Raw genomic sequence first — 13,805 nt, 5'->3', positions numbered from 1 at the left:
ATGTCTGCTTGTGTGTCTGTGTATGTTTTGAGAGTGTGAGACAGAGAGCCGTTAGAGAGAAAGAGAGCGTTAAAGAGCATTAGTCAGAAACCATTAAGACTGTTACATTACATACATTTGAAATCCACACAGCCGTTGCATGAACCTACTATCGCCATACAAAGGCACAACGCATTTGGTGAAAATTTCGTTTGAACCTCCATCTGACTTTCTGAATTTTAAGAATTGTAATATGAATTTCATTCAGCATGTTATTCCACATAATCAAATAAGCCGTCTAATTGTTAGACACTCGTCATGATTTGCTGTGGTTAAACCACCTTACCCACTTAAATGTATTTAATTCTGTATTATATTGCTGCCATAGACAGACAGAGACACAGACAGCTTTCCTTATATCCTTACCAAAATCTGAATCATAGAAGAGGATGAACTTCTGCCAGCTGTACTCAGACACCACTTGCATGAGGATCTCATTGAGATAGACGGGTGGGCGGACGTTTAGGGTGTAGTCATCTGTTCCAGGGAGGCGACTGGTCTGTGGGCAGGTGGAGCGAGGTGTTCCCACCGGGGAGCGCTGGATGAGGAGGAGGGGGATGTGCATGGCATCGGCCAGAGTCTGAAGGCTGCCCGCAGACATGCAGCCAATTGAACTGACCAGAGCCAGGATGCCACGGTTCATCAGCTCACAAGCTGGATGGGGGGGAGGGAAGGGGGGTAGCAGGGGAGAGAAGGAGGAAAAACAGAAGAGGAAGATGTTATTTTGCAAAGCCTACAAGGGAAATGATGGTTCGATGAAGACACAGCAGTGAACAGAAATATGTGTTACGGCTGCGGGCACTAACAAGAAAGAGTTTTTAACACAAGAGTGCACCAAGGTAAATCATTTGTATTCTACAGGTCACGGTAGGAGCATAGTGCATGCTACAAGTAAAAACCCACTGTATAGCACACAAACAGACTTCATTTCGGCACTACTCTGCTGTCTATAAACATAGGCAGGTCTTCGTTTTCACTCATTTAAAGCAGGGACTTGATAAGATGTGAAGTGATAGCCTGTAGCATGACTGCATCATCGAAACATTTGGTGCAGAACATGCTTTGCTTCTTCTTCTTTTTTTCATCTTCTTCTTTTTGGCAGGCACTGTTATAGCTATTGAATCAAAGTCTTCAGTCTGGAGTGAAGCATGTGTCCACATTATTGATTGACCTCCAGGCTGCTTCATGAGCAACAACACAGTATAAAGCGGAACATTGTACACTATACAAGTCCGTTTTTATAGCAAGTGGACTCATAGTTGTATTATAAAACCATGTTGTTAAAAATGCCCTTCTTGCCAAGACGACTTTCCACAATCCCCCAGTTGTTTGTGTTCCACCGTCTAAACGCTCCTCGGCTCTGAGACACTTTTTGTGCTTAATTCACCTCCTTTTCCTCACTTCCACTTTTCATCCTCACTCCACCTCTAGTGCTGTCAAAAACACCTCTACCTCCTACCCTCTCAACCCACTCCCCTGTTATTTCCCCTCTTGTCCGAAGCCCCTCTGAGTGCTTACCTTTCAGCCCCAATCATTTCAAAGCTGCAGTCTTGCAGTGATTTGTATTTTAGTTGCCTCAGAGCGCCACTGAATGCTGTACACTGTCCTCAACGTGGAGTCATCTGCCTTCCTCTTCCACCTCCTGCCTGATATCCCTCTCCAGCACCTTTTTCCATTCCAGCATCTTTACTCACCAGCCGTTCTCTCCCACATCTTTTGTTATCCCTCAAGGCAACACAAACACCCACCGCTCCACTTTCCTTCCCCCACTCCAGCTATCTTTGCATTCATGGTCTCTTTGTGCGCTTCTATTACTTTCACCCACATGGCCACTCACAGTTCGGCCTTAGTTCTTGACATTTGTCTCTGTCCCTCCTCTGTCTTGTTTCATCCCTCACTGCGTCCTTCACTGCATGCTATAAGCACCAATCTTAGGTGTATTTCACTTTTAGCTGACTTAAACCCTGACACAGGGTCACGGGGTAAAACAAAACCCATTTATGTTGAAGACATTTGAAAAACTGGAATACATGTTCGGGTGCCATTATGTCAAAGATGTCTATATTGTGTATATGTACTGAAAGAGCACGCTAACCAGCTAGATGTGTCTTCCTCTCAGTCCAAAATGACAGGATGAAGAAGTCGAGGTGACCCGAGGCCTTGAAGTTGAATGTAAAGGGTCTGTGTAAATTTGGTAGTTAGTTTATAATCCATCGTGGTAGAAATGAGAAGATGACTCATGTTTTTGTTTTGTCCATTGCTGAAACTCCGGCGCGCCAAACCGTCTCCTGGTGGCATGGAGGATGAAACAGATAGACAAGATGGGGTCTCGCTTCTGCCACTTTGGATTTAATTCAATAAACAAACTATCAAAATGTACACGGACCGTACAGTGGAACTGTCAACAGCAAGACTGCCGATGTAAATCACGGGCCGACGCCAAACACAAAGATTTTGACTGCCTCTCAGTCTATTTTTGCCAATTATTGACATGCTGTTAATTATAATGGCTTGTTTGAATATGTATTTGATGAGTGTAAATTGAGATCATATGGACTCAGTAGTAAAGGGGAAATGCTGCCCCCTATTTGTTTGGAGCATGTGGCCAGAACAGTGAAGACAAACACACAGATCCAATACAATGGCAAAAAAAAAAAATCACAATCCAAACCACACACAGTCAGCTTGAACACTATAATGCCACAAAGACCACTCTGTCGACACTGCAAAAACTAAGCCAGAGAAAAGAAAGAAAGTTAACAACAAAGAAAAGCTTGAGGAGACAGATTCATAATGCTGAGAAAAGCAGAATATAACATTGCATGTGTGCACGTCTGCATGTGTGCATGTGTGCGTGAGAGAGAACATAAGAGCTGTACGATGTGACGACGTCGCCGGTGTCAACTGGTTTGGACGAAAACAACCTAATGAGTTGGATTTCAAAGTGGTTTGTGGGGATGAATACTCAAATTGTGATAAATCCAAGCATTTGTGTGTTTGTCTGCGTATTAATGAGGCACAAAGTGCTGTCTGCTTCCTCTAATTGCTGATGTTGTTCAATCACATAGTTCAAGCATTACTGATTTAATTATGATTCATTACTTTTAGGATGTACAAGTCCCTGTTAAACTATATGCATTCCTCTGTTCAACACAAATTCATTGAGTAAGCTTTTTGGAGCAAAAAAGCTTAATGCACAAGATTAAGGACATTCTGGAGCTGGTCTCCACTCAAAAACAGTTTATACGGTAAATTGGTTACAGTTTTCAATCAAGTCTTAAACAGTACGCGGACAAAAATCAAATTTGGAAGCAATAGCTATACATATTTGAACATAAAGCGCATTATCTAATTAATTGGCGATACATTGTTTGGAACAATGTTCCTCTTTGGGAGCTCCAGGGTTATTTCCGGCAACCATTGATGCCGATGATTAATAAGTGGAAGCTAAAGCAGTGTCAATCTCACTGCCCATTGTTCAAGTTCACATTTTGAGGAATTCATTAAAGTGTAACAATATATGATTAAACTTCCCCAAGTCTCAGCATACTGCTTAGTCATGGTCATTATTCTTCAAACCAATGAGCCCAGGATTCATCTTCCATCTGCATATCTCCCTTCATGTTTGAGCAAAGGTACGTCTGTGTGTGTGCGCGTGCGTGTGTGTGTGTGTGTGTGTGTGTGTGAAGCTGCACCTGTGGACTTGTGTGCATACATTAAGAATAAACGCACGTTGAGTCTGTGCATGTGAGTCTGCATTTCTCTGAAATATTTGAGCTGAATGAGCCGTTCATGAATCATAAGCTTCTTTATCTGCTTTATTCCACATTCCTATTATAGCGGCCGTGCTAACGAACGCTTTAGCCGCCTTGCCCTAGCCTGGCAATAGCGCATTAGCTTAGCATCATCAAGGCTTTTGGCTAATGGAAGGCTTTGCTAATCCTCTACTTATTTGGGCACTTTGGAGAATTAGTGGCCTCATCCCCTCAACATCACACATTCTTAAGTCTGCAGGGGGCTTCTGAGCACTCGGCTCATTAATGCTCTTTGCTAATGACTTAAAGGGGCTGTTGCGTTAACCCAGCCCAATGTTACATCACTCTGAAGTATGCAACAGTTAAATGACAGTTCGACAGCACCTAAGAGGAACACACTTTGCAAACGGTATGAACAGTTTAAAGTGTAATATAGTTTTGAAAGTAAGTCCTGCCCGAGTGAGTATGAGTCCAAAGTTCCTGAAACACTTTTATGAACAACCACAGTTTACAATGGCTGCAGTTGGAGCATAAAAAAGACGTTTGGGCAACAGAAAGAGAGACGTGTAGGAGTGCAAACAAGCACAACATGTCGCCATTTGGAGTTTTTCACCTATCATCCTAAACCGTAACCGCCTACGAAACAACACTCACACACCAGCATCACCCCCGCCACGGCCACTATCATCCCAGCCCACACACAAGCACACTCACACATCTGAACCTCTGCTGTGCATGAGCAGTATCTGACTCACGATAAATCATTCGGGGATCAATCTGGCTGAAGCAGGGAGGACCTGTCGAGGCACGCGGAGGTGTTTATTTGAGCGATGTGCGTGTCAGTCTTACAAACGCACACGTAGGCCGAGACACCCGAGATTCCAGCCACGGGGAATACTTCAGGTCTAATCTATTATGTATTTATTCATCTACCTATCCTTCCTCTTCATCGCTGGAGAGGATTTCTGTTGGTTTTGTTTCATTTTGTTCATAAAATGCTCGATTGATCCTGCGAGAGCCAACACCTGTATTAGGAAGTCAACATAAGTGTCTAACCACGACCGCGTCCTGGTCTTGCCTCCGTTCACTGGCACTTATGATGCATGCTCAGCGTGCATTGTACATGTGTTGTCTGCAGCAGAGCATGTTATTGAGCTCTCTCTCTCTCTCTCTCTCTTTCTCTCCAGCTAGTCGGTCTGTCAGACGAAATAGACTGCGAGTACGAGTACTTCCCCAGCACCCAGGTGTGACCGATCCTTCTCTCTATCTGCGACTCTCCAAGCAACTCTCGTCACACACACATGCACACACCCACACACACATGCACACACACACACACACACACACACACACACACACACACACGCACCGATCATCCGCTTTCTGTGGCCCAGCGACTGAGGATGGAAAGGGGAGGAAAGAGAGAGTGGTACTGTAGGATGCTGGGAAATCAATACCTAAAGAAAACCAATATCAGAGTGTCCGTATGCCTGTAGCCGTAAAACGATTCTTGAGTAAGTTAGACAGTAGCAGAGAGAGTTGGGCCTTTAAATAGAGTGAAACAAATAACAGTGAAAGGTGCCTTTCAACATTGTTGGCCCCGTGGCTTTTAAATCGGTCTTTGTGTTTTTGCAGTGTTGTTTTTAAGGTTTAACATTTTGGGGTTTTGTTCTTCTACTGTGTCATTTTAATGGGTTTTGCTATATTTTGATTGTACAGCACTTGTTTTTAAATGTCCCTTATGAATAAATATGGAATGGATGGGATTGAATTATACAAAAGCTAATTTAATATTCCTTCAACAATCCTTGGGGTGAATTGCTTATCCAAAGCAAAAATGTTGTGCAAATGCAAAAAAAATATATTACTGGTAGAGTAGATTTCTAACATTGCCCACAATGCTCTCACACAGCCAATGATATCCGAGGGAAAGATGTCACGGTATAACTGCTAAATGTATACAATCTTCCAACGATTAACAAATTGATATCGTCTTATGGTTTATATTGTCATCCAATAGCAATATAAAGCTTCGCAAAAGATTATTTGTATAAGCTGTTTTTTTCCCCCGCCAAGCTTAGCAGACAGGAACAGGGACAGCTCAATTTGTGAGAGAAGTGTCCCATTATGTAAAGCAATAAGCTGAATGAAAATACATTGAGTGTCTGCTGGCCGTAAGACGAGTACGTAATCATAATCAAGTGTTTGGTTTCATCAGAAATACACTGACAGAGACAGAGAGGAAGTGCTAGCCAGCGCCCACAGCACTATGATAGCCAAGAGTGTATCTCCATGTCTAGAACTGTTTGTGTGTGTGTGTGTGTGTGTGTGTGTGTGTGTGTGGCTGACCTACTTGTGTCTGTGTATTGTTTCATGTATTGTTCCAGACCCACAGCTCCAAACTGTTGCCATGCATTGTGCCATACACGGCTAAGCACTGAGTGGCAGAGAGAGACGCTTACTCACACCGCTGGCGGGCTGAGAATACGCTCGGCTTTGTACATGCCTCCGTGTGTGTGTGTGTGTGTGTGTGTGTGTGTGTCTGCGTGGACCGTTGCTTCGCTGATATACACTCCTTGAGGGAATTAGCACTTGAATTAATGTGGTCAGGGAGGTAGAATGTGCAAAAGATAACATGCCCTTTTCGACTTTGTTTCTCTTGGAATTTATCACTCTAAGTTCTCTGACTCCTGGCACTTCCTGTTGCCGAAAATACAAGACCGATGATTTCTCGCAAACACAATCTGTTCTTATTCCTGCCCCCAGTGCGCCTCCGCACCATCCACCCTGTTCCCATTAAAATTTAATGGACCCCCTTTGGTCCCTTCATCTTGTCACATTTAACATCATCTATTCCTAGCTAGCGCCAGTCTTTGTGCCCTGGAGATGTATACATCCTCTCTTTCATCCAGCCTCTTTTTTTTTTTTTGGTCTTCTATATAACTTTATATGTGCCTCCTTTGCTCATTCCATTCAACTGTCCCTCAATTCAGTACCCTTTACCACTATATTTATCCACTTATTGCACCCCTGTTATCACACTCGCCAGATGAATGCCCCTTTCTCCCTTTTTTTATTTTTTCCCAATCCCCATCTCTCTCTTCCTCTGTACCTCTTTATTGTAAATGTTCCTCCGCCAAATTCTACTTGTTTTTCTCTCTTCCCTTTTTTTCCCTTTAATAACCATTTCCACCCGTCATCTTTCGTACTCATCCATCCTTTGTATTCCGCTGTCTACACTACCCTGTATTCAACACGAGTCAAAAGTATAATGCAATCCCTGGTGTACGTGTTGAGCTCCCAGTGTTGTTGAGCATGACAAATAAATGCTTGTGCTCCAGACCGCTGCCAGCTGATCACTCCCTCCTTCACCTTTTGCCACCAATCCAGACTCAACTAAATCCCTCAGTCCTTTATCTGAGATTGGTGCGTGTACATTAGATTATCGTGGGCCCCATTCATCTCAGCTCAGTTGTTTATCAAATCCAATTAAACTCCACCATGTGAACTTTTACCTCCAGTGTCTACTTCATTCTCTCTTAATATTCTGCACATCTCCTTTCATCATCTACCCACTCACCCCCCTCTTTCCCGCATCTTCTGTTTCAAAACCCTTGCATCCATAATCAGTAATCCACAACAGTTACAGACATATAATGTATGTTTCACAGCAAATGCAAGGAGAGCTAATATGGAAGCAAAGCATCAGCTGCTGAAACGCAAATATCAACATACATTTCTTTGATGAGCTGTGCAGAAAACTTGTCGTGTACAGTACAAGTATTTCAGCAAAAAGCTTGTGACATTGTTTGAATGGAAAGTATCTCATTATATGCACAACCTCTCTTCCATCGCATCCGTTTGTCTTATCTCTCTTCTTTGTTTCCCTTCATACCTAAAGTATCTGTTCCACATTTGAGGCCTTTTCACACCAAATCTGAACTAATTTCAGTCCAAAAAAAAAAAAAACTTTTTTCTTTTCTTTCATTTTCATTTTTCTCTTTCACGCCAAGTCTTCTGTGTATTTTTGTAAAGAAGATATCTGCAGAGGAAAGATGAAAAAGTGAAACATCTGAGCATATACTGGATCCTCCTGTGTGCCATGTATTGGAAGTGACACTCGAGCCTTAATGGAGTTGTATACATTTTCTCTGGGCTCGCTGCCCACCTTTAGGATTAAAAGGGCCGATTTTCCTCCTACTGCTGTTACATATCGTACAAACACCGTCCACCTCGTCCAGGTTGTCAGCAGTTTTTTTTCTCGCCTTTCATGCTAACCTCCTTGCCACTCTAAATGACCACAGAAGCTTGGACATGAATAGATATATATTTCATGGGTCACAGAGATATTTAACGAACAACAAAAAAAGGTGTGGACACGAAAGTGCCTCAGCGTGAAAGGCTTTGCATCTCTCCGGCTCACAGTGCAACAGTTTATCCTCATTCTCATTTCTTCTCTTTTCTCATGTCCTTTGGCTATTCTGCCTCCACTCAACCCTAAAAAAAAAGGCCCGATGCTGTATAAATCTCTGCGTCCGAGGCCTTCGAGGAGTCGAACGTGTCCCCTCGGAAAATTCATCGCTCTTTTCTTAATGGCCCTGGTGGCGTTGCTGCTTATACTTCACCAGGACAGCTTTACGTCATTCTCCTTCTCTCCTCCCACGCACTACGCCTCGTTTTAATGTTCCCTCCTCAAGCTTTCGTGGCATTGCTGGCCTTGTAAGAGACTCTAACGTGGGCCACTGGAAGCCATTTTCCGAAAAGGAGATGCAAACACGCACACGCAGCATGTGATTCTGTGTCTCTCTCGCTCTCTCTCACTCTCTCTTTTCTCTCTCTCTCTCTCGCGCGCTCTTATTCTCTTTGTCAGCTAGGGTAATGACCCATTTGTCAATGCTTTAATCATATTAAGAAAATGGGTTGGTTGCTGCTCGCTGCTAATGGCTTTGTGTGTCTCTGTTTTCACTGCCCGTGTACACAACAGATGTCACATTTTCCCACTTGGTGTCTCAATAGTCGATTGCGCTCAGGTGTGCCTGTGCGTGCATGTGCGTGCGTGCATGTGTGTGTGTGTGTGTGCGTGTGTTTCTGTTACCCTGGGTGCTTTCATGTCCGTGCGCGAACCTCATCGTCAGAAAGGGAGCTATTGACGAGCATTTGAAGAGATTCTGTGGCGGTGAGCGGATGATGGTTATTTTTGTATGTAATTGAATATGATGAGGAAAATGGAACTCAGCTGCTGGCAACTCAGACACAGACTGGCGGGCTGATCGTCCTGGGATGGGACTGCGGGGAATTAGTGCGCTATTAGTTTCACTATCACAGATAATATCTGATCAGATTTTGACAAAATGTTGTGGGGGGGAAGGGAGAGTGTCGCACCTCAATTCGTCGCTGTAAACAGTGCAGGAATGGAATTGGCCGACTGTGATGGGCCGTTGCATGTGTGTTTACTTCTAACTGATTGACCCGATGAGGAACTGTAATATTCATGGGCTCATTTTGGAGTGGGTTTGCTGTTTGTGTGCGTGTGTTTAGGGTGTGTGTGGGGGGGGGGGGGGGGGGGGGTTATTCCATCCGCAAGTTGTACAAACACACAAGACTAGTGAGTTCACTATAACATTCAGGAATAATATTCAGGAGTGTTTACAGCATTTACCAGTAAAGGATATTCCCCACTGCTATAGTGCCTTTCCTGCGTCTGAGACAGTGAGACAGCACCATGTTGAGTGATGGAACAACTTCATTAGCTGCAGAGGAATAACATGAAAAAAAAACAAAGAAAAGGGACTTTTTTTTGGTCCAGAGAGAGTAATTCAGGGACGCACATTTCAGAAGGATAGCCGCATTGGAGACTGGAGAGAGGGACAGAGCTATTCTTTAATCCACATATTGCAGTAAAGACCAATGGAAAATGAAGCAAGGGCGAGAGCCTGTGGAGACGGACGCAGCCATATGCAAATCAGCTGGCAGGACCGGGAGAGGGTGAAGGCAATGAAAGGAGGGAGGGAATGAGAGATGGATGAATTATGGAGAGACTACGGGGGAACGCCATAATTATACACGACTCTATCAGAGTAACTTCGATGAGAAAGTAAGTGGCTGCTTCCTCACTGACAGAGGTGGGAACAGAGGGAGAAACAATGGGGAGCAGTTGAGGTGCATGTAATGGAAGGTTAGAGTGATTAAAGCAAAATGATTGAATTGAATCATTCCAGCAGAAAAGTTCCCTGCTTCGAGAAGGGCGAGGAGGGGATCCATTCCTCTTAATGAGGGCACACGAGAGGATCCATGCCCACATAGGAAACTCAGCCACCATATTGGATGTTTTCTCCGTCCTCGACACAAAATTTACCGAGAGGTTTCTCATGATTGCTTTGGACGCATGGTCCCACTTAGCTTCTGCTCCAAGCTCCAAACTTCTCCCAGTTTCCCTCACTCCTTAAAATCATCATACATATAATGCTGGAAAAACCACATGTTTGAACCCATGTTCTTGCATATGTAAACACACACACACACACACACACACACACACACACACGTTCATCAGGTATTACCCCTCGGCACATGTTTCTGCAGCGCGTTCATATAAAAAAAAGTAGGAACCTAAGCTCATCAGCAATAAGGTGAGGTAGTTGGGGCATGATGCGCACACACGCACAAACACACACACACACTCACAGAGTGATATATGCATCCTGCTGCCCATGGCTGCTCGCATCGAATTCCAAATCCTGGAGCTGGCACAGAGGACTGTGAATGAATCTGTTGCCCCTTTCCTCCAGGCAACTATCCAGCAACACATGCCAGCCAGTGTCTTGTGTTCTGTAACTACAAACTAATTTGCTGTCTTTTCCTTGTGTGCTGGGCTGGTAAGCACTCAGTATCAACCATTGTATTATCCTGGTCCTCTAATAGTGCACTGACCTTCCAAACTCATTCAAAAAGCCAGGCGCCATCTTCCCCGACAAGGTGAAGAGTGTTTCCAAGAGTATCTCGCAACACCCTTGTCCGGATAATTAATTAACTCTGTCCTCTACTCAGTCTAATTATTGAGTGAAACATCTTTCTCCTGTTGTGTCTTTTCCCAGGATTAAACTCTAACAGGATTGCTTTATGGGCACATGAAAAGGGCAGAATAACCCTGACCTTTCCTGTCCTACAAATTTAATCTTAATATAATGTTGCTTTTACTGAGAGACTGTACCATGACCACATCGGCTAAAGGCATAAATGCTTATGTAAATGTGGCCTTTCAACATAATTGCTACAATAACCTCGGACTAGCCTTATATTAATCATAGAATACACCTGATATGGTGTGTGTGTTTTTTTTCCCTCTACCTCCAGGGAAAGCGTTTTGTTTTTGTTTATCTTTGTCGCTAGAAATCAATGCACAGTTTTGGACTTGGATTTTTTTTTCTGTCAAACAGGGTGATTTCTCACACTTTTGTGAAGCAAATCCTGACCTAATAGTGGAGGGTAACATACCATCAGTTTGGGGAGCATGGCAGCCTCCAACGCACAAGAAACTTAGACCTCATGCAACTTTAAAGAACTCAGTGACTATGAATATTCCACCTGACAGTTTGCACTTTGTACATGCGTTTAGGAACCTGCGTGTGTGTGGGAGAAGGCTCAGGAGGATCGGGGCACTTGTTGCAACTCGAGAGCCTCGTATACCAACACTATCCAAATGAACAACGGAACATGAGTGTGTGGGTAGCAAGGTTGCAGGAAGTGAAAGTCCCCACTATCGGCTAACTTAATGGATTCAGATTAAATGACCAGAATATGCACAATCGATAAAATGTTGCCTTATAAAACAAACAATTGTAACAGATCAATTTATAATAAATAGTTGCTCATCTAAAATCCATTATGTCAGCAGTAAAGTCAACAGCGTTGACCCTGCTTGCCACATAACATCATGCATTGATTACGGCCAACGTTAAATGTGTGGTGAAGTACAACAACATGCAGTTTGTTTCAGCTCGCTGACCTACTAAAATCCTATTTATTGATCTGATGATGAAGGATTCAATCAAATCAGCGCTATCAGCCTTTTCTAAAAAAACATTGATGCTGTTTTCGCACTAGTAATTAATGATGGCCTTTAGTTTAACATGTTGGGCTTCTCTCTCAAACCTTGTTGGAGCCAAAAACTGTATTCTCAAACTGTACGTATAAACTGTTCTCATTGGTACCTGAGATACAAGCATCCCCATGTGGGATCTTTGAGAGATCAGACAGAGGGGAGGACCCAACAGGGAAAAGGCTATTTTAGGTTATAACATTACTCAACCTGCCCATGATGAAAAAAAACGGAAACGAAAGGGCTTTGAAGTTTGTGTGACTAGCTAAAGGCGACGTTCACCTTTTATTTTTACACAAGTGCCAGATGGAGAGAGAGGGAGAGAGAGAGAGAGAGAGAGAGAGGAAGGGCAAGGAAAGAAAACTGACAGTGGAGGTTGTGGTGTGAAGGAAAAAGGGAGAGAAAGAGAGAGAGAGAGATTAATACAGCCCGACACATGTAAGGTTAGACAGAGGGAGAGACGCACACACACCGAGACACAAAGAGACAGAGAGAAAGGGGAGAGCGGAGCAGAGACAGTGACGAAGACAGCGATGAGAGAGAAAAAGAGACGAAGGAGAGAGACAGTATCTCAGTATGACAGAGAGAGAGAGATAGAGAGAGAGAGAGACAGAGACAGAGAGAGATTCATGCTTTCTCTGACGCATTCCAATTCTGTTTGGACACTCTTACAAGACTGTCGATACGTCGCTAATGCCTAAAAAGCGTATTGAATTGAACTGATTCATCCCCCGTTCTGGCAGACAAGCGGCACTGTGACTCCCCCAGCCGCTGAAGCCATTAGCGAGAACGGACGAGCGCTACGAATTTGTGTGTCCACGCGTAGCTGTTATGTTCCAACAAATGTGTGCCGTTTGTCGACGTTTGAAGCCACGCTTTTCACTGTGACGCCCTGAAGAGAGGGACGACCGCTCAGAGGTCTTCTTCAGCGGATCACAGGGCTTTTCTAAACTACAGTCGAATATCTAACACGAACTAGGAACACAGAGAGACTGGTACCCACACACACACACACACACACACACACACACACACATACTGTAACAGCCACTGTCCCAGAAAACTAAATTAAAAAAAATATATAATAGTTGCGCCACGGCCTTTCAATTTCTCTCATCTCTCTTTCTCTCTCTCTCTCTCTCTCTCTCTCTCTCTCTCTCTCTCTCTCTCTCTCTCTCTCTCTCCTCTCTCTCTCTCTCTCTCTCTCTCTCTCTCTCTTTCTCTCTCTCTCTCTCTCTCTCTCTCTCTCTCTTTCTCTCTCTCTCTCTCTCTCTCTCTCTCTCTCTCCTCTCTCTCTCTCTCTCTCTCTCTCCCTCTCTCTCTCTCCCTCCCTCCCTATAGACAGTGTGCTTGATAACTTTTTTTCTTGCTGTAACAAGAACGAATGAGCTCAGAGGGGGGAAGAAAAAAAAGAAACCAAAAAAAAGTGTGCGCTTGTGCAGTTCTGTCGCATGAATGTTTTTGCCACTGCGCGCCCGCTCCCAGATCTTCCTTTTATTTGAGCTTGTTTGTGTGTCTCTGCGTTCACACGCGGCACTGTGCGCGCCATATGACAGATGGCAAGCCCCCTGTGAAGACCTAGAGAGGAGCGAGGAGCAGGGGACTGATGCATTTCAAGTTGAAAAGCGACAGCAGAATCTGTACAAAGTACTCAGTGAAGCCCCTCTGCTGTCAGTCTGTTGATCCATAATTGAACGAGCAAGTGTTTATGGCCAATCACGGAGCACGAAAACATTGGCAAACAGGCACGCTTTTGTGTTTTTTTGTGTTGCTTTTTTCCGGCTACATTATCATTGAAGTAGCTTTCAGCCTTGGCGTTAATGATGTGCAATGTAAATCCAAGACGCTCAGTGCGATAGCTGTCGGCTTGTTAAACAGCTTGTCGTCTGCAAACGGCGTCAACCTACAGTGGT

The 13,805-nt window shown here is 44.0% G+C and overlaps 1 protein-coding gene across 5 annotated transcripts in view; it reads right to left on the bottom strand.

Annotated features, from left to right (window-relative positions):
• Positions 1-13,805, bottom strand: part of grid2 (glutamate receptor, ionotropic, delta 2) — a 398,219-nt gene that overhangs the window by 175,895 nt on the left and 208,519 nt on the right. For all 5 annotated transcript variants that reach the window (XR_011080199.1, XR_011080200.1, XR_011080201.1 and 2 more), the window contains exon 3: positions 406-693. Coding sequence is in view for 2 of the 5 variants with exons in the window: in XM_068604768.1 (XP_068460869.1) it covers positions 406-693 (288 nt within the window). In the remaining 3 variants the exon portion in view is untranslated. The remainder of the gene's footprint in view (positions 1-405; positions 694-13,805) is intronic.

The sequence above is a fragment of the Clinocottus analis genome, unplaced genomic scaffold (assembly GCF_023055335.1).
Source record: "Clinocottus analis isolate CAN_PGR_092001 unplaced genomic scaffold, fCliAna1.0.p SCAF_7, whole genome shotgun sequence".
In the NCBI taxonomy this organism is placed as follows: domain Eukaryota; kingdom Metazoa; phylum Chordata; class Actinopteri; order Perciformes; family Cottidae; genus Clinocottus; species Clinocottus analis.
Note: the sequence above shows the minus strand (reverse complement) of the source record. Positions and strands in the feature narration are given on the sequence as shown.